This window comes from Bufo gargarizans, chromosome 5, assembly GCF_014858855.1.
Source record: "Bufo gargarizans isolate SCDJY-AF-19 chromosome 5, ASM1485885v1, whole genome shotgun sequence".
In the NCBI taxonomy this organism is placed as follows: domain Eukaryota; kingdom Metazoa; phylum Chordata; class Amphibia; order Anura; family Bufonidae; genus Bufo; species Bufo gargarizans.
In genome coordinates this window covers 478,997,487-479,018,497 of record NC_058084.1, presented here as the reverse complement: position 1 = coordinate 479,018,497, position 21,011 = coordinate 478,997,487, and the positions used below count along the sequence as shown (strand labels likewise).

At 50.3% G+C, this 21,011-nt stretch overlaps 2 protein-coding genes across 2 annotated transcripts; one reads left to right on the top strand and one right to left on the bottom strand.

Annotated features, from left to right (window-relative positions):
* The first annotated feature begins 2,872 nt into the window (after nt 1-2,872).
* DNAJC19 (DnaJ heat shock protein family (Hsp40) member C19) lies at nt 2,873-10,534 on the top strand. The gene is made up of 6 exons (XM_044293613.1): nt 2,873-3,007; nt 4,042-4,093; nt 4,360-4,433; nt 9,562-9,638; nt 9,913-9,983; nt 10,356-10,534. Exons 1-6 carry the CDS (start codon nt 3,005-3,007, stop codon nt 10,424-10,426), a joined length of 348 nt encoding a protein of 115 aa, XP_044149548.1. The 5' UTR covers nt 2,873-3,004; the 3' UTR covers nt 10,427-10,534.
* An 8,365-nt stretch (nt 10,535-18,899) lies between these two features.
* On the bottom strand, nt 18,900-21,008 carry LOC122939533 (tripartite motif-containing protein 14-like; the record flags this gene model as incomplete). The annotated part of the gene is made up of 1 exon (XM_044295599.1): nt 18,900-21,008. A coding segment is annotated over one exon (1,170 nt), but the record flags the coding sequence as incomplete, so codon positions are not given.
* Nucleotides 21,009-21,011: the final 3 nt, after the last annotated feature.

Below are 21,011 nucleotides of genomic sequence, written 5' to 3'. Positions count from 1 at the left end.
TGAGCTAGGCAAAGAGGCAAAGAGAAGGCCTCGGCGCTCACGGACCGAGAGCTCTGGTATCTCCAGGGATCCCGGGTGTCGCAGCATCCGTGCGGCGGCCAGGACGGATCGTGATCCGTCCGCACCGTTAGAACATGTTCTATTTTTTGGCGGTGTGGAGGCACGGACAGAAACACTCCATAGTGCTTCCGATCCGTGCTTCTGTTCCACATCCCAGGACATCTCCCGGATTGCGGACCCATCTAAGTGAATGGGTCCGCATCTGTGATGCGAGGTGCACGCGGCCGGTGCCCCGTGTATTGTGGACCAGCAGTATTTACGGCCGTGTGCATGAGGCCTTAATCACAGGAATGTTGTAAGCCCCGCCCCCTATTCTGCCCAGGAACGCCCCTGAGGAACGTCCTATTTCACTCTAAGGTTACATGAATCCCTTCCTATTGGAAGGCTATAGAAAAGGACGGTAAAATCGCGGTATATAGTACTGTGCGACTAACGCAACGCCAAATGCATGTCCAGATCGTCGCTTTTTCACGTGCAATAAAAGTTTTTTTTTGCTTTTTTCCCGTAGTATATGCGGTTTTCATGACCAGAGCCAACACGACTACAATGACATCTGTCTACCGCCGCGTCACCACCTCATACGCCATTTCAAACAAGGATGAAGTCGGTTTCTTATTCACATCATTTGTATTTTTGTTAGTTTTTTTAATTTTCTTATCACCAGTAATAAAAAAAAAAAGTTACCAGTTACTTTTTCAAATCAGTAGAAAGTGTCCGTCTGCCCACGTTGATGCCAGTTCTCGTGCCCAGAACCTGTTCGGACCGGGCTGAACTCCCCTGTATCTGATACCAGGCATCACCCAGTGCCAGATCAATGCCCATTGTGTGCCCGCCGTTGGTATTTTAATGCCGCTTTCCACTGATTTCCCTTTAGGACGCTGACTGCAACCTTTACTACAGGTGATAAGGTCTCCTCAAAATTCATAAAAAAATTTAAAATACAAATAATGTGAATGACACGACCGCGTGCCCCCTGTAGCCGTATTGCGGGCCGCATACAGCGGATCCGCAATACACGAGCATCGGCCATGGGCATTCTGCATCATGGATTGCAGACTTTTTCACTTGAATGGGTCCGCAATCGGGGAGATGCGGAACGGAGGCACAGATCGGAACCCCATGGAAGCACTACGGAGCGCATACACTACTTTTTTGCGGTGCGGACCGTCAGATGCAGATCGCGGACCCTATTCAAGTGAATGAGGTCCGCAATCCGCATGTGGCTGCCCCACGGTCTGTGCCCGTGCATTGCGCTCCGCAATTTGCGGTCTGCAGCACGGGCACGGAGCCCTAACGTTCGTGTGCACGGAGCAACTGACTTCAGCCTTATCCATTTAAAAAAAGGGGTCGTCCCATGAAAAATATTCTACAGGTTTGAAAACCAGCCCCAGGGTCTGAGGACTTTTGTAATTACATTTACAGCAGAAAGGACAGCAGAAAGGACACCCCCCCCGAGCTGCCGCAGAAAGGACACCCCCCGTGCTGCCGTAGAAAGGACACCCTTCCGAGCTGCCGCAGAAAGGACACCCCCCCTGAGCTGCCGCAGAAAGGACACCCCCCCTGAGCTGCCGCAGAAAGGACACCCCCCCCCCCCCTGAGCTGCCGCAGAAAGGACACTCCCCCTGAGCTGCCGAAGAAAGGACACTCCCCCTGAGCTGCCGCAGAAAGGGCACACCCCCTGAGTTTCCACAGAAAGGACACACCCCCTGAGCTGCCGCAGAAAGGACACTCCCCCGGAGCTGCCGCAGAAAGGACACTCCCCCTGAGCTGCCGCAGAAAGGACACTCCCCCTGAGCTGCCGCAGAAAGGGCACACCCCCTGAGTTGCCACAGAAAGGACACCCCCCTCCTGAGCTGCCGCAGAAAGGACACTCCCCAAGCTGCCGCAGAAAGGGCACACCCCCTGAGTTGCCACAGAAAGGACACCCCCCTGAGCTGCCGCAGAAAGAACACCCCCCTGAGCTGCCGCAGAAAGGACACCCCCCTCCTGAGCTGCCGCAGAAAGGACCCCCCTGTCCTGAGCTGCCGCAGAAAGGACACTCCCCCTGAGCTGCCGGAGAAAGGACACTCCCCCTGAGCTGCCGGAGAAAGGACACTCCCCCTGAGCTGCCGCAGAAAGGACACCCCCCCTGAGCTGCCGCAGAAAGAGCACTCCTCCTGAGCTGCCGCAGAAAGGACACTCCCCCGAGCTGCGGCAGAAAGGACAGTCCCCCGAGCTGCCGCAGAAAGGACACTCCCCCGAGCTGCCGCAGAAAGGACACTCCCCTGAGCTGCCGCAGAAAGGACACCCCCCGAGCTGCAGCAGAAAGGACACCCCCCTGAGCTCCCAGCTTGATATAAATCTAGCAGAGCAATGACTGGGGAGATCTCTGGACCCATGTCAGGTCCAGGGCCGGTTCTGGCTTTGTTAGAGGTCTCCATGTCCTATATGAGGTCTGAGTTGGGTAACCCCTGTAAGTCAGTGATACGTGTGGCGCAACCAGGTTACATTAGCCGGCAATTTTTAAAAATAATCTGTCATCACGCTATTCCACCCCCCATTATTTTTGGTCATTATTTTTGGTCATTTCACATAATGTGTAACAAAAAAAAAAAATATCAGTGGGAGATGAGTTGCCTTTAGTAAGGATTCGCTAGGTAGGAGACCAAGATATATAGAATCGTTCCCAATCAAGATCCTTGTCCGATCTGGTTGCTATTAGAGCAGATTGACAGAATTGTGCGCCAGTGAACAATAAAGTTATGATGGTCAAAAAAAAAACGGGGGATCAACCCATCAAACCAACACCTTGACTGGCTTAGCCTCGCGTAGTGGGTGGAGCTACTAGCGGAAGAGGCGGAGTTCCATTTGAGTACTCGCATAGACTCCCTGTTTGGTTTGGGGGGCATGTTTTCCATGCGGTAACGCAGCGTCTCCGGCGTCTTCTTAGCGCCCGCCTGTCAGCATGGTAAGGAGCGGGTGAGGGTAAGGCCTGAGCCCGGCTATGTAGTGCAGGGGACGCCGTGGAGAGGTCACGTGCCTCAGGTAGACCTGACCTTGTCTGTCACAGGTGGTCACGTGACCTGCGCGCTGAGCTCTTTGTCCTCTGGATGTTAATAAAGCTTGGTTATAGTGTGAATTTTCAAATCCTTGCCATTTTCAAGAGCTCTGCTTACTGTAGTTGGATGAAAACACTTATCTTTGTTATCAGGTGGAAACCCTGCCCTGGTCAGGTTGGACTGACAGTGGTTCATGGTTTGTCACATGAGAATGCCCCGATACCTGTGTCAGGCTGCCTTAAAGGGGTTGTCCAGAATTGCAATCACATGGCTGCTTTTCTCCAGAAGTTGTAGCAGCTCTGCAATACCGTACCCCGCCTGAGGACAGGGGTGGCGCTGTTCCTGGAGAAAAGCAGCCATGATAATCCCGGATTTAGCATTGCGTTCAGCTGGTGTTTGATTGCCAGGGCCCCTACAATGCCTAGAAGGAACGGGCAGGGGCAGTGCAGCACCTCTCTTCTCTCTGAGAGCGCTGCTCTTGGCCACATCTTGTATTACGATGCAGCCCACTGTACCTTACCTTATAAGACTGGTAGGGTCCTGACACTCAGGTCCTGGGGACTCTGCAGTATGGTGATGCCCCCTGGGACTGTGTGGCTTCTTCTCTAGTGCTCTACTGGTTAGTACGCGCAGGGAAGTGACTCAGGATGGAGGTCCTGCCAGGGTTAACCTTCCTGCGGAGGCTGTCAGCAGTTCTCAGCTCTGGCAGCTGACGGCTCTCTTGGAGGGATGGAAAGTTTGATCTGTCAGTCACGCAGCCTGCCGTACCGCCACCTAGGTACATCCACGCCGCTCTCCCTGTCATTCATACAGCGCTGTCAGCAGTTTATGGCTCAGAACTGCTGACAGACTCCCTGTAATGGATCTAGACGGGCACAGGCCATGTTGTGGGAGGTCACCTGATATACACGACCGATGACTATTCTTTTTCCTTTTTTCGCAGGCGAGCACAGTGATCGCTGCCGGCCTCACCATCGCGGTTGCAGGATTTGCAGGTACCTTACAGGAAATGAAGCGGGTTGGAGACTTTGCCTTCTAAAAACAGCGCCACGCCTATCTACAGCCTGTGCACAGGGGTGGCGCTGTGCATACAGCTAAGCTCCATTCAAATGAAAACCACTGCACAAGGCATCTGAGGGCGACCAGGGGAGGTGGGAGCTGTGGACCATCTCAGGCTCCAGCAGGGCCACGGGGTATGTCTTTGGGCCCGAGCGGTTGTTTGTCCCCCTTTCACTTAATCTCACGTCTTTCTCGTTTCCAGGCCGTTATGCCCTGCAAGCCTTTAAGCACCTGGAGCCGCAGGTCAAGCAGGCGATCCAGACCCTGCCCAATTCGGTAAGAAAACTGCGCACATGGTCGTGGTGTGGGGCCCATGCTGTACCCTGTGTGGCCAAGAGAAGAAGGCAGCATGGGGGGGGGGGGGGTGAATCCATGCTGTATTAGATACAGGCTGCTCAGCTGGCAGTTCCCCGTTAGTACATACGTCCATGTCCGTATTACACAGGGCAGCTCGCCGCTGGTATAGAGATGTGGTGAGAACCAGGATGGCAGCCCCAATGAACTGTGAGGAATCCAAAGACACCGCCAAATCCTTGTTAAATTCTTACAATACCGCATCATGGAAAAAGAGAGTGACGTGAGAATTCTTGCTGTGCTTAGGCTACGTTCACACTGTCAGTTTTGCATCAATTTTCTGGCCTTTTATCCGTGTTAATGGCCGTTTTGCATCCGTTTTTTAACAGCCTTCCGGGGGCGGGGCATCGCGCATGGCTGCATTTTAACGGCGCTCTCGTCTCGCCCACCAAGAATCTGCCTCCATTGGGGCACACAGACAAATCAGTGCCTGCATTTAAGAGGGGATACACCCCCCTGAGGCACCTACGGCCTGGAGAGCTCCATCTGACATCACCCCGGGGGCGGAAAGCCACATGGCATATATGTAGGCCGCCAGAACATGCGGCTGAGGCCTACTTCATCTCCCTGACGCCATCTCCCTTCACACAGCTCAGCATACGGCCAGCAGCAGCACACAGACCTGCCCTGCAGGGTCGGCGTCAGCACCCAGAAAAACTGGGGCCCACTGCTCCTGGGGGGGGGGGGAAGGGGGCCCACTCAGGTCTAGTTGCAGATTGCTGAACAGTGGAGAATCCCGAAGAGTCCCTGCCCTGACTCCATATATGGAGTCAGTGCTATGACCATGAAGGGGGTATCCCCAAGCATTGTCAGTATGCTTGGGGACACCCTGTGTATTTAAGTCTAATTACCCTCTTTCTAAAATGTTCCTGCTGGGATTTGAACTCACAACCTTCTACATTAAAGAATCTTAACCACTGAGCTATTGAGCTCAATGCTAAGCTGTGACAGAAAAACATCAGCTTCCCTTTTTCACTCTGTTAATGACCCCTCGATCATGGCAATTGCAATTTCGGATCATACGCCCATCACCATGACTATACAAGGCTTATACAAATCAGAACTAGGTTATGGACATTTCCCACATATCTCTACAAGTCAGATGAGCTCCATGAATACCTCAAAATACACTGGGCCAGTTTTGTGGACGATAATATTGAACACGTAGATAACCTGCCCCTTTTATGGGCAACCTCTAAGGCGGTCCTCGGAGGTCGTATCATCAACTACATACGTCTGAAAAATTCTCCTCCCTACATAGAGACCTACTCAAAGCCCAACAGTCCTATATACATTCCCCTTCCTCTTGTACCAAACGAGTATATGAAGAAACCAAACCGGTACTAGAATCATTTGTCCAATGCCAGGTGGTCTGGATCAGAATAGATACTGCAGAGAAGGCCGGGACGTCCCCTGGCACGTCTAGCCCAAAACCGTACTAAACATGTCCATGTCCACTCCCTGGACGACCCTGCCTCTGCAAGTACCCCCACTGAGACGGGGAAGACTAGGGATACATTTCACTCCTACTATGAGGATCTTTACAGGGCTGCCCAAACAGATCTGGACAAGATAGCCTCCTTTCTCGATTCTGTTGACCTTTAGGATAGCCCTAGACGCAGCGATCATGGAAACTGAGGTGCAAAATGTGATCTCCTCCAATAACAAGGCCCCAGGTCCTGACGGCCATAGCTGCCACCCTTGAGACACAAGATAATAAGGCCCCCCCCCACACCCTACTGCTAAGTCTAGATGCCGAAAAGGCGTTTGACAAAGTGTTGTGGCCCTTTTTGAACGCCGCTTTATCTCAGACGGTTTGGCCTTGTGTTTTCTGTCATCTTCAATCGGATGTTCGCACCACACTTACGGTAAACGGCTACAACACCCCCTATCTAGACATTTTTAGGGGCACCAGGCAGGGATGCCCTCTTTCCCCTCTACTTTTTAATATCTCGTTAGACCCCCTTCTACATTATCTACAACCACTCAACACCTCTTCGCGGGATGACCGTCTTCCAGTCGCCCTGGCCGCATTTGCCGACGATATGCTGTTAATTGTTAAACACCCAGAAACCGCAGTCCCACAAACACTACAAGACCTTGTAGAGATCGGACAGCTTTCGGGTTACACCCTTAGGCCTCTTGCATAAGAACGTTTATCTTTTCCGTTTCGGTTCCGTTTTTGTGGATTCTGTTTGCGGTCTGTATGCAGAACCATTCATTTTAATGGTTCCGCAAAAAAAAACGGAATGTACTCCGTATGCATTCTGTTTCCATATTTCCATTTCGTTAAAAGATAGAATCCGTATCCGTTCCGTTTTTGCGGAACCATCGATTGAAAATTTTCTGACCAGCCCAACTTTTCATTGTAATTACTGTATATGCCATGCTTCCATTTCCATTTGCGATCCGCAAAAAACTGATCACATACGGAAACCATATGGAAGCGAAACGGGAAAACTGCTTAAACTGAATGGACTGCAAAACCATGTTGAAAGAGGCCTTAACCTGGATAAATCCGAAGCTCTGCTCCTTAAAGGGCCCACAAGACCGAGATGGACCGCTCCCTTCCCCTTTCAATGGCGCTCGCGCTCTAGATCATACCTGGGGGTACAGATCACCAAGTCACCTGGTAAGCTATATAATGCGAATATTGCCCCCTATGTGCGTACACTGGAGGGCACGCTGGCGACATCTTCCTTTGTTGTACATGGGGCGGGCATACCTTCTTAAGATGGTGGAATTTCCCCGCCTGCTATATCTTCTACATTCCCTACCCCAGAGACGAGAAGAAAATTATACTGCAAATTTATCTGGCATGGTCGTCGCCCCAGGATACCTTATATTATTTTACAACAACCTAGGCTGAACTTTCCCCAAATCAGGGCTTCTAATATGGCTGCCCTGATGAGATTTAGCAATAGACTGGATACATGATACATCCGCGTTCTCAAACAGATGTCAGGAGCAGGCCTTCATACCCAGACTGGCTCTGACCAACTTACTCCATTCCCCATATGGCGAGATTCCAGGGAGAACGTCCTACTGATGGCGGGCTGAGGCTTCCTCATTGACCCTCCTGGCAAACACACATTTCCAAGCGGGGTCACCCCATAGGGATTTCTATGATTGGCAGAAGGGAGGACTAACTCTGATCAGCCACTTGGTGCAAGATCCTAACATCTGAAGATCTTAAATCTAAATACCCCAACCTTCGTTTTAACGTCTTTCCCTATTTACAAGCCAACAGCTATCTCCAGAAATGACTTCCCAGCTACACTAGGCCTCCCTCGGACATACCCCTACCCTAAGGGGGGACATACCGCTAGCTGCTATACATTTCTACACACCCCTCTGGACTATGGTAAGGATGAATAGGCAATAGCTAAACGGCTCATGGACATCTCGCAGTTAACGATGTCCACCCTATATCAGGCTCTGGAACGCAATCTTCGTTATTTGCCTTCCAGCCGCTACAGGGATATGACCCTACAGATTTATCACCGGGCATATGTCTTGCCACCATATGGGCGTCTTTGAATCGGACAACTGCTTTCGGTGTAAAGACACAGGAGCAGACATTTTCCCTTGTTTGCGGCTGTGCCCGGTGATACAATCTTTCTGGCATAAAATCCACACGTTTACCACCACCCATTTGACATCAGCAGCACCTCTGGATCCTATCTGGGCCATCTTTGGGTACATTGACCCGACTAGTACACAGTGCACCCCTGGTAGTAGGAAATTGTTATGTCTGATAGCAGCAGCAGGAATCAAGACTATCCTCCACACGTGGATCGACCCCACACCCCCACCGTTTAAGCTATTTCTTGAGAAAGTCTCCTTAATGAAGATGGGCAGGGTAGAGGCGTCTTCCAGGGAGGAGACCCGTGTGAAGCAATTCTGTGCTTCATAGATACACTGCCCCTGCCTGGTATCAGACGCATCCGCCAATCTCAGGGATATGATACTACTTGAGGGCTCAGCGGGGGTCCCTGCGCGCCTGCTTGGATTCTAACTCCACTGACTCATCCTTTCCCCCTCACCGCCTTCTAAAAACCAACTGCTGTCGGAAGGTTGACGTAATCTCTCCTATATACTACTCTGATTGGGACTTTTACCGAAGACTTGCTGTAAATGATGCTGCAAAGTACTACTTATCATACCACGCTGTATGTACTCCTTTATTATTATGTCAACCTGAAATAAAAATCCTAACCTCTGTAGTGCCCTCAATAGACAGAATGCCCCCCAGGATAGGCGATGGCGCCCCTTTGTGCCCCCCCCCCCCCAGGATTGGTGATGGCCCCTTTGTGGCCCCCCCCCCCCCCCAGGATTGGCGATGGCCCCTTTGTGGCCCCCCCCCCCCCCTCAGGATAGGCGATGGCCCCTTTGTGCCCCCCCCCCCCCTCAGGATAGGCGATGGCCCCTTTGTGCCCCCCCCCCCCAGGATAGGCGATGGCCCCTTTGTGCCCCCCCAGGATAGGCGATGGCTGGCCCCTTTGTGCCCCCCCAGGATAGGCGATGGCTGGCCCCTTTGTGCCCCCCCCCCAGGATAGGCGATGGCCCCTTTTATTTTATTTTTTATTTTATTTTTTTCATAAACTGCAAGAGTTTTTTTCCTCCTCGCTCTGCATTCTGGCGGTCATACCTCTTCTCATTTTTCTGCATGTGGCGGTACGAGACTTGTCCTTTGCAGGACGAGTCGTACTTTATGGCGATGCCAAGTTCTGGTGAATGTACATTAGCATTAGATTTACGTCGTCGGTGTACTGTACAGGGCGTTACGGTTGTGACCGCACCAAATGTGTCTTTTATTATTTATGTCTTTAAGTTTTAGTTTTGGGAAGTAAGGCATTGGTGTGGCTTTTTTTTATATACTTTTTTTTATTTTACTTCTTGATTGTGGCATTCAGAGAGTTAAAAGGTAAAAATCCGAGGTTCCTCTAATCTCTGCTACCCCCGCTTACATCTATAAATCCTGAGATAACAAGCCCTTCACGTTTTTCGGGGGTTGTAAATGTATGTTTTTTTCGTTTTTTCTTCTCAGGCATTTGCCGGTTATTACAAAGGTGGATTTGAACCCAAAATGACTAAAAGGGAAGCTGCGCTGGTCCTCGGGGTGAGGTAAGCTGCAGTGTCGAGCGGTCACTATGTCTGCCCTGTGAAATCAATGCAGGACTGGGTCACAAAAGCTCTGACGCCTAGCCAGTCATGTGACAGACGGGCAACCTAACCTGTTGGGTGTCTGCAGCGCTCTGTGGTCACACAGCTGTGAAAGCGGCACTGAATTAGGAAACGTTTTAAGCTGTCAATGCAAAGCAGACTGACAGCAAGCAGAGATCTTATAAACGGTGTCAGCTTTGATTCTACATTATTTTGGCCATCTGTTTTCTTGCAGCCCCACAGCCAATAAACTGAAGATCAGGGAGGCTCACCGGCGGATAATGCTGCTCAATCACCCGGACAAAGGTGAGCAGAAAGTGACATTCCCTTAGGCCTGGCGCCCTGACGGCCCGCCGCCTGGGAGGCCTGGCGCTCTGACGGCCCGCCGCCTGGGAGGCCTGGCGCTCTGACGGCCCGCCGCCTGGGAGGCCTGGCGCCCTGACGGCCCGCCGCCTGGGAGGCCTGGCGCTCTGACGGCCCGCCGCCTGGGAGGCCTGGCGCTCTGACGGCCCGCCGCCTGGGAGGCCTGGCGCTTCTTGTCCATGCTTTGTCCGTCGCATGGATCCGAATCGCCATTCCCAGCAATGCCAGGCGGAAAGTTAGCTGGGGCTCGACAGGAAGAGTTGTCATGAGGATGCAGAATCTGATAAGTCGCTCCTCTGTTATTTGTCTTCACAGGCGGATCTCCATATATCGCGGCCAAGATTAACGAAGCAAAGGATTTTCTGGACTGTCAAGCGAAAAAATAGAAGCGAGTGACCAAGAGCACCCTAGACGCTTTATAACTTACCTCGTGGAAAATCCATCATCCGGGATTTCTGGGGACGTGATTGTCAATAAAGCTAAATGAATTGTGATTGGGGGCAGGGAATTTCTGCCTCTTTCTTGCCTGCAATGGCTGATAACAGGGAACGATAGCGGGTGTCTCCACCGGGACTGCAGCCGGCCCAGACCTGGTGACGGAGGGTTCTCCCATCCGACGCTCTGCCCCGGCTGATAACGGAGAACGGTACATGACACTGACACGGCTTTCGTGTCCCCTTACTGGTATTTAAAGGAATGTTCCAGTTTTATATGATTGAAACCTATTAATTCAATGAAAACTCTACAGCTTTCTTTATACTACATATACTTTGTGTTCCAGTTAATCAACACTTTTGGCTTGCTGTCAGTGAATGGAAACTTCCACTGTTTATACTCCGAGTACTGACCTGTGAGAAGCCTCAGAATGTAAATAGAAGTTATCCTGTTCTCTCACAGCAAGCAGAGATCTTAACAAAATGATGAATGGAATCCATACTTTTAGAAAATAAATATTTTACAAGACTGGGTGGCCCCTTTAAGAAACCAATCCCTCTCCCCCCTTTATCAGTGTGTCTGTGAGACCGGCACGCGCGTCCTCCTAAGTGATGGTGACGGGGGAGAGAGATGTCCTTGAACTATTTTGGGCCCGTACATGATCTGCAGGGGACGTGCGCTGCACTAGCACCGCACTATGAATTAAACATAAAGCTGTCAGGCGTCAGCGCTGCCAGGGGATCGGCCGCTCAGTCAGTCACAGCTTATGAATTATACATCACGTCTTACTGCGCCCACACCCTACTGACGAGACACTGTCAGCTCACCAGAGCTCAGGGACCAGCTGCACAGCCAGGCGCTGTTATCAGGTGCCAGTGCTGTCCGGACATAACCCAGCCTGCCTGCGCAGCTTATCAGGTGCCAGTGCTGTCCGGACATAACCCAGCCTGCCTGCGCAGCTTATCAGGTCATAGGCTGTCTAAGGCTACTTTCACACTTGCGGCAGAGTGATCCGGCAAGCAGTTCCGTCGCCAAACGTATGCCAACTGATGGCATTTTTAAGACTGATCAACATCCTGATCAGTCAAAAAATTGCATTGAAATGCCGGATCTGTCTTTCCGGTGTCATCTGGCAAAACAGATCCGGCATTTATTTTCTTCACCTTTTTTTCGGTCTGCGCATGCATACGGATCCAGCACTAATACATTCCTATAGAAAAACATGCAATGGGATTTTCACGCAGCCCCATTCACTTCTATGGGGCCTGCGTTGCGTGAAACTCGCAGAATATAGAACATGCGATTTTCACGCAACGCACAAGTGCTGCATGAAAAAAAAAACGCTCATGTGCACAGCCCCATTGAAATGAATGGGTCCGGATTCAGTGCAGGCGCAATGCGTGTTGCACCCGTGAGGAATACTCACTCGTCTGCAAGGGGCCTAATGCTGTAGTATCTGCACAGGGCACAGTCTGCAGCTGTTGTGGAAACTACAACTCCTTTCACTTCCAAGCAAGTATGCATGATGGGAGATGTAGTTTCACAAACACCTGGAGTGCCGGAGCTTGCTGATCCCTGATATAGGCATTCACCAGGATGCTGCGAAGCAGAGTGAATCACATTAGTGTTGTATCTGGCGGTACAATGGTTTAGCAAGTAGCAGCTCTGGAGGTGACTGGAGCAGAAAACACGCTGCAGTCGACCGCCGCTGCAAGGACAGTTCTAATTCGCTTGGATATCCAGCAACAAACCTGCTGACTGTTTCCAGTAAAACAGGCATGCTCAACCTGCAGCCATCTAGCTGTTGCAAAACGACAACTCCCAGCATGCCTGAAGAGCCTACAGCTATCAGCCAACAGCAGGGCATGGTGGGAGTTGTAGTTTTACAACAGCTGGAGGGCCGCGGGTTGAGCATGCCTGCAGTGAAACATACCTCAATAGAATTAAATGGAAAATGCCAATGTTGTAGACTACATTTGTGTTTTTCGCTGTTAGGGGTGCAACAACTTTTGCAATGGACATTTCATGGTGCAAGAATTAATGAATGTTGATGGTGCAGGCGACGCAGTGAGGATTAAATTACCCTCGCATTCTATTCATGTCCCCCTCGTGGTCTTTTCTATTGTGCCTTGTTTCTATTTGTGCGCCTGTCTTCGCCGGCGCTTGTGATGGTGCGTTAGTCATGAAGCCTGGCATGTTTTCCATGGACTGTGGAATGTCATGCAGGCTATTGCTCTCTGTTATCAGCCATTTCAACCGGGCGACGAGAACCGCAGTGGAGAGGACGTCAAGACACATCCCTGCCCCCATTCTCCTCCAGAATCTGGCCGCCCTGTGTCATCTGGACCTCAATTACCAGGTCATAGAAAGCCTGTAGTAACATCTGGTGGTGGGACGTGTGTGAACAGGGCGTGAAGACATCTGCATTATTTTCACTAGAATGTGAAAAGTAGCACAAAGCCAGAAGACCTTCCTGCATCTACTCAGCGCAGCTCGGGGGTCCTAAATCAGATAGGGGGGGGGGGGAGGTGCTCAGCTCGGTTTATAAAGGTATAACATATATGCTATCCACAGGATCGGGCAGTGACTCTGATCCAGAGGTCGAACCCCCAGTCTGTTCAAATAAACGGAGTGGCGGTCAATCACCAGAACAGGGGTTCAAATAAACGGAGTGGCGGTCAATCACAGTCAACTGGGGTCCGATCACCAGGACAGGGGTTCAAATTAACGGAGTGGCGGTCAATCACAGTCTACTGGGGTCCGATCACCAGGACAGGGGTTCAAATTAACGGAGTGGCGGTCAATCACAGTCTACTGGGGTCCGATCACCAGGACGGGGGTTCAAATAAACGGAGTGGCGGTCAATCACAGTCTACTGGGGTCCGATCACCAGGACAGGGGTTCAAATAAACGGAGTGGCGGTCAATCACCAGAACGGAGGTTCAAATAAACGGAGTGGCGGTCAATCACAGTCAACTTGGGTCTGATCACCAGGACGGGGGTTCGTATAAACGGAGTGGCGGTCAATCACAGTCTACTGGGGTCCGATCACCAGAACAGGGGTTCAAATAAACGGAGTGGCGGTCAATCACAGTCAACTGGGGTCCGATCACCAGGACAGGGGTTCAAATAAACGGAGTGGCGGTCAATCACAGTCTACTGGGGTCCGATCACCAGAACGGGGGTTCAAATAAACGGAGTGGCGGTCAATCACCAGAACGGGGGTTCAAATAAACGGAGTGGCGGTCAATCACAGTCTACTGGGGTCCGATCACCAGAACGGGGGTTCAAATAAACGGAGTGGCGGTCAATCACAGTCTACTGGGGTCTGATCACCAGAACGGGGGTTCAAATAAACGGAGTGGCGGTCAATCACCAGAACGGGGGTTCAAATAAACGGAGTGGCGGTCAATCACAGTCTACTGGGGTCCGATCACCAGAACGGGGGTTCAAATAAACGGAGTGGCGGTCAATCACCAGAACGGGGGTTCAAATAAACGGAGTGGCGGTCAATCACCAGAACGGGGGTTCAAATAAACGGAGTGGCGGTCAATCACCAGAACGGGGGTTGACTCTCTCATGACAGTAGAAGTTGGAGAGGAGGGGGCAGAGGCATCTTGGATTTCAGCATGCCCGATCCTTTGTTCCTTTGGGAAATAATCTATCTCACTTCAGGCAGGCGGAGCGCCAGCGGCTACAATCTGCCCAAGAGTCCTTTCCGTATTTGGGGCAGAGAGGCACCCACGCTTTTCTGTTCACTTTCTAGTGACTCAAAGTTAATGGAAACCCGTTAGGGGCCAACACAAAAGAGGAAATTAAAGGGTCACCGAGTGTCAAAAAATAATCGGATAGGTCATAAAGACATATCAAAAGTTGTGATAGGTGGGAATCTGAGCGCCGAGACACCAGTGATCGCTAGAACGAGGAGAGAGAAGTGCTTGCATATCGTGCGCTCTCTCCTCGCTGCGGAGAACGAAGTTGAGATGGGAAAGAGAGCGCTTCTGTCTCCTCGTTGTAGCGATCACTGGGGTTTCGGCGCTCAGATTCCCACCGATCACAAATTTTGATATGTCTCTGTATTTTTTTTACACTGGGCCATAGTGCTAAATCTGTAACAGGGCCGTTATTCATCATTTTCTAAGTTATCGGTATCGGCATCTAACCTTGCCGAAATGCGTCCAGCGCGCTGCTGTTACCCCCGCCTCCTGTACTAAACGTTTATTATCATTTGTGGCGCAGTGCGCCCTCCCCAGTGTTAAAACCATTGGTGGCACAGTGCACCCCCACCCCCCAGTATTAAAATAATTGGTGGCACAGTGCGCCCCCCCCCCCAGTATTAAAGTCATTGGTGGCAGTGGCCACAGGGACCCCTCCTCTTCATTGGTGGCAGTGGCAGCTTCTGATCGGAGCCCCAGCAGTGTTAGGGTCCATTCACACGTCCGTATGTGTTTTGCAGATCCGCAAAACACGGACACCGGCAATGTGCGTTCTGCATTTTGCGGACCGCACATCGCCGGCACTCTCATAGAAAATGCCTTTTCTTGTCTGCGATTGCGGAGAATAGGACATGTTCTATTTTTTGCGGAACGGAAGTGCGGATCCTCAAATGCGGACAGCACATTCCGGCCCCATTGAAAATGAATGGGTCCGCACCTGTTCCGCAAAATTGCGGAACGGATGCGGACCCATTTTGCGGACGTGTGAATGGACCCTAATCCTGGGACTCCGATCAGTTACCATGGCAGCCAGGACGCTACTGAAGCCCTGGCTGCCATGGTAGCCTCCCTGCTGCTGTGTGTACTATGCACAGGGCAGCAGGGAGATGTGTGAGATCTGTCAGGGTGAAGAGGACAAGGGATGAGAAGATCCCAGGTTCTGGCCCCCGAGGCCTCCTGCACACGGCCGTAGGTGTCCCGTTGCCATATTGCGGACCACATTTGCGGATCTGCAATACACTGGCGCCATTCCGTGGGCATTCCGCATCACGGATGCGGACCCATTCACTTGAGGTTGGGGGTTTCGTCCCGTACTTCCGTTCCGCAAAATGATAGAACATGTCCTATCTTTTTGCGGAACGGGCGGATCGTGAACCCATTAAAGTGAATGGATCCGCAATCCGCTGCGGCTGCCCCGCGGTCGGTGTTCGTGCAATTGCAAGAAGGCCTAAGGGGTGAAATAGTTATCAAATAAAAAAAAGTTTAAAAAACACCACAATATTAAGTATAAAAATCACCCCCTTTCCCAATTTTACATATAAAATAAACAATACATAAATAAACCTATCACATATTGCCACGTCCAAAAAGTCCAAACTATTAAAATCTAAAAAAATTGTAAATTATTTTTTTTTTAATCTCCTATGTGGTGAACGCTGTAACAGAATTTTTTTTATTTTTTTTTAAATGAAAATGCACAGAATATCGATATAAGTTATGGGCCTGAAAGTTCACAGGTTATCGGCTCTAGAAAATCAATATCGGCCGATCCCTAGCGTATATACCAGGAGGACCTCCCAAGGCACCCAGGCTGGGGTGCAGCTGCCTTCTCTGCCCTCTTATTATAAAGTGATGGCACGTCACTAGGATATGACATCACTATGATAGGTGGGGCTCCGACCTCTGGGACCTCCATGGATCCTGAGAATAATGGGGAGATCGCACTGGTTTAGCGCTGCGGCCCCTTCCCCGCTCAGTGGCACCCAGGAGCCAAGTGAACAGAGCTGGCTGCGCATCCAGGGCACTAGAGGGTTAAATAAAAGGGGGTGCAGCACTAAATCTGTGCTGCATCCAATTAGTTCTGAGGATCCATGGAGGTCCCAGAGGTCGGATCCACCGATCATAAAGGGATGGCATATCCTAGCAACACACCATGACTTTATCAGATGGGAGCGCCCCTTTAAGTGGCCGCCAGCGATTCCGCTCCATATAAATTGCTTTTATGTTTCTTTATTGTAGAATTTCTGGGAATGGACGACACAAATGATAATTATAGTTTTAGGCCTCATGCACACGGACGTTTGTTTTTTTTGCGGTCCGCAAAAACGGGTTCCGTTGTTCCGTGATCCGTGTCCGTTTTTTCTTCCGTGGGTCTTCCTTGATTTTTGGAGGATCCACGGACATGAAAAATGAAAGAAAAATCTAAGTCAAGTTTGCCTTTGAAATGATAGGAAAAAACGGATCACGGACGCGGATGACAATCTTGTGTGCGTCCGTGATTTTTCACGGACCCATTGACTCGAATGGGCCCGTGAACCGTTGTCCGTGAAAAAAATAAGACAGGTCATATTTTTTTCACGGACTGGAAACACGGATCACGGACGTGGATGCCAAACGGTGCATTTTTCGATTTTTCCTCGGACCCATTGAAAGTCAATGGGTCCGCGGAAAAAAACGGAACAACGGCCGCGGATGCACACAACGGTCGTGTGCATGAGGCCTTACAAGATGATGAAAAATATCAGAAATGTCAACCATTCTCCGCAGCAGCAGTAACAACGTACGTGACCAGGGGTGACAAGCGCATGTGCAGCGCCGCGGAATGTGTAGGCGCCATGTAAATCAGTAAAATTGTGGCGTCTACAGAGACTGTGCAGAATCCCCGCTCCTGTGTGTCCGCCATATGGAAAATGTCAGGCTGCAAGTCGCCATTGTGACGGTAAACATGAGCGCTATACATTGTTTGCTGTTAAAGGGACGGTCTTGTCATACGTAAAAAAAAAAAAAAAAGTTGTATAATGAAAAGTTCTGCAATTTTCTAATATACTTTGTGTTTCGATTCCTCACTGTTTTCGAGATCTGTGCTTGCTGACACTAAGCTGGAATGTTCACATTCGTTGACAGCAAGATCTAATCTAACCCAATACGTCTGACAGCTGAGGGGTTGTTACAGTGGCGCCCAGTGCTGCATACATTTGTAACAGGGCAGGAGACTGGATGCAATTGTGTCCAGACCCTCAGCTGTCAGACGTATTAGGTCAGGACAGGTTTTCAAGCTCGGGATATCAACAGCAAGCAGAGATCTTGAAAATAGTGAGGAATATGAAACAAATTAGAAGTAATATTTTAACGTCCCTTCCGGGTGGGGGCCTGCTAGTGGTCATGGGGGATCTTGGATCACAGACCCCAATAATCCAAAATCTGCCTATTCAGGGCCTCCATCAGTTACAAAGATGGTGCAATGCATCATGGGAGATCATGGCTACTGCACATTGCGTGCTGGAAACACTACATCTCCCACAATGCACCACAGCAGAACATGCTCTGCACGGACACTGAACCACCAGGTGGGTAGCAATTACTAATTTAAAGTCCTGCAGCCTTACAGCTTGCAGGAAACTTGCAGAATTATGATTGCAGCTCTGGGTGTAACCAAAGTATAAGACCTGATAAATCTGTCGCTCAGCTTTCCCCAAAACAGATACAACTTTTAGGGTTCAGCTACACCCGGCTGGCGACCAAAAAATGAATGAGGTCGTCCAGGGTGACACTCCTGCCTTGGGCGTGACCAAGATTGCAGCAGTGTAGCAGTAGGCTAAGGCTACACGACGACATGTGTCGCGCAACACATAGGGCACAACTACACTGCAACATGTGTCGCGCAACACATAGGGCACAACTACACTGCAACATGTGTCGCGCAACACATAGGGCACAACTACACTGCAACATGTGTCGCGCAACACATAGGGCACAACTACACTGCAACATGTGTCGCGCAACACATAGGGCACAACTACACTGCAACATGTGTCGCGCAACACATAGGGCACAACTACACTGCAACGTGTCGCGCAACACATAGGGCACAACTACACTGCAACATGTGTCGCACGACCATTTTTATAATGATAGTCTATGGTGTCGCACAGCGACAGTCGCAAAAAAATCCATTTTGGATGGGTCTTTTGCGACTATCGCAGTCGCAGCATGTCGCAGTGCAACGCCATAGACTATCATTATAAAAATTGCCGTGCGACAAAATGTCGTGGTGAGCGCGGTGACGTCAGCGCAGGTCCTGCAAAAAGAATAAAGAAGACGATAACATCTGCGCTATCAAGTGGATAAGATGAGTATTTTTTTTTATTATTTTTTAACCCTCAATGGTCATTTAAGTAAGCATTCTGTATTAAAAAATGCTATTATTTTCCATTATAACCATGTTATAATGGAAAATAATAAAGTAAATGGACTTTAATGGGGTCCCGGGGCTCATCCCTATTTATTCACATCATCTCCTTAGCAACCATCCGTGAAAATCGCATTGCATCCGCACCTGCTTGCGGATGCAATGCGATTTTCACGCAGCCCCATTCACTTCTATGGGGCCTGCGTTGCGTGAAAAACGTAGAATATAGAGCATGCTGCGATTTTCACGCAACGCACAAGTGATGCGTGAAAAACATCGCTCATGTGCACAGCCCCATAGAAATGAATGAATCCGGATTCAATGCGATCACGTCACGCATTGCACCCACGCCGAAAACTCACCCGTGTGAAAGGGGCCTTAGGGTGCTTGACTTTTTTGGGGTATTTTTCTAGTTTTGGGTGGAAATGTTCCTTAAGATGCATTCTACCAAAAATGTACAAGCTGCAGAGAGTACACCCCCCCGCAGCATCCTTAGCAGACACCCCTCCCTCCCCCCCCCAGCTATTACATGCAATTTATAGTACCCCCTATGGTTGAGGACCCGTCCCCTCTCCTGACATGTCTGTTTTGGCAATTACATGCATCCTGGAGCATCATAGTAATTCTGGAGCATCTATTCTAATGATTCAATGTTGTGCCATTCCTCTATTATTCCTGCTAGAAGTTAGGTCTAGATGTCCCTGGCAGCACCGAATGGATGGAGTCAGACTATTTAGGAACTCTAACTAGTGACATCCATCTGGACCTTTATTGCAAGTTCCTAGCAATTTATTCATAACTTCTAGGAGGAATAATAAAGGAACCGCACAACATAGAGTCATGAGAACAGATACTCCAGAATTATTATTACATGGGGAATGCAAGTGTCTCCACGTCTGGAGAAGCGACAGGTCCTGTGTTTTGTAACCCCTTCACCCCCTGTAGCTACACCACTGCCCCTAGTGGTGACGTCAGAGCTCTATTATGGGGGTATCTCGCATGTACCTACAAATAGTAAAATATCAATTTTTTCTCGTAGCAAAAGAGTCTCGTGTATCAATGTGTAAAATAGCAGCAAGTACAAAGCTCGAAACGCAGGGCCCCTCATTGTATTGCACCATGTAGAAGCGGCACAGCCCAGACACTGACCCCCGGCAGTTGCGATACAAGACAATATCCCTCATCACCGCCCAATCCCATCAGCACCGTGACCACCCAAGGTCATAAAGTCGAGACGTCTCAGCTCCTGATCCGGACCCAGGAATTATTATACACGCAGAAGGCGGCGTGAAGAGGCTCTGTGAAGTGCGCGATGAAGGTGTGCAGGTGCCTGATGGACTCGCACACCTGGTAGAAGGACAGACGGCCTGCCTCGTAGTCCAGGTAGATGCCGAGCCTTTGCACCGATGTGTCGGGGAACAGAGGGTTTATCTTCGAGTCATGTATGGCCGAGTGCATCTTATCCGACATCCGCAGGCACCAGGATTTTTTGTTGTAGCCGGTCACGGCCCGGTCTCCTTTTCTCTCGATACTTGGGTAGGCCAGTCCCACCATCCAGTAGCCGGATTCGCTGGTCTCCACCTCCCAGTAATTCTGTCCAGTGGTGAATATCCTGGTGCTTAATATGTGATAATTGACGAACCGTTCCAGGGTCTTGGGTCGGCACTGCTTAGTCTCTGACCAGGAGGCCATTTTCAAGTCACGGGACACCGCTACGTAGTCTCCGGCCGTGTTGACGTCCAGTATTATATTGGAGGCCACCTTCATGTTGAAGCCTCTCTTGACATTTAGACCGGTCACGATGTCCGTTAAGGCCGTGTGTATCATCACCGAGATCAGACCTTCATCCAGATCGCACACGGCCTGGACCTTCTTGTCATCTCTCTTCTTCTCGCCATGTTCTCCGTCCTCTGCGACGTAACAGTTGGCGGCCTCCGACTCCCGTCCTTGCAAGACGGTCAACGGGTCGGTGACGTTGCACAACTCTTCGATGCATTGCATCTTCTTGGTCAGCTCTTCCTTCTCCACCTCCAGTTGTTGGATGAGGTCGGTCACGTGAAGGCAAACCTGCTCCTCTTGACTGGAGATCTCGGTCAAGACCTTCTTCTCCAAGACCTCCAACTCTTCTCGAATCTCCTTGAACAAGAGGGTAACCCTCTCGGTGATGGTCGACGCCTTCTCTTCCACTTTTTGCCGGTGTTCCTGTAAACTTTGCACCCTCTTTTCGGTCTCTTCTCTCTTCGAGGTCAGCTTCTCCATGACCTTCCTCAGTTTCTCCTTCTTCTTCTTGGAGGCCTCGTAGAGAAGAGCGACCTGATGCCCCCGATGTTCTCCGAAGGCGCAGCAGGATACGCAGATGCATGTAGCATCCTGGGTGCAGTAGTACTCCAGTAATTTCTTATGGATGGAACA

Excerpts from the sequence above, each read along its gene's own strand:
- DNAJC19 (XM_044293613.1), top strand. Across the intron at positions 4,094-4,359 it reads CGCGGTTGCAGGATTTGCAG|GCCGTTATGCCCTGCAAGCC; the intron begins GTACCTTACAGG and ends TCTCGTTTCCAG. Across the intron at positions 4,434-9,561 it reads TCCAGACCCTGCCCAATTCG|GCATTTGCCGGTTATTACAA; the intron begins GTAAGAAAACTG and ends TTTTCTTCTCAG.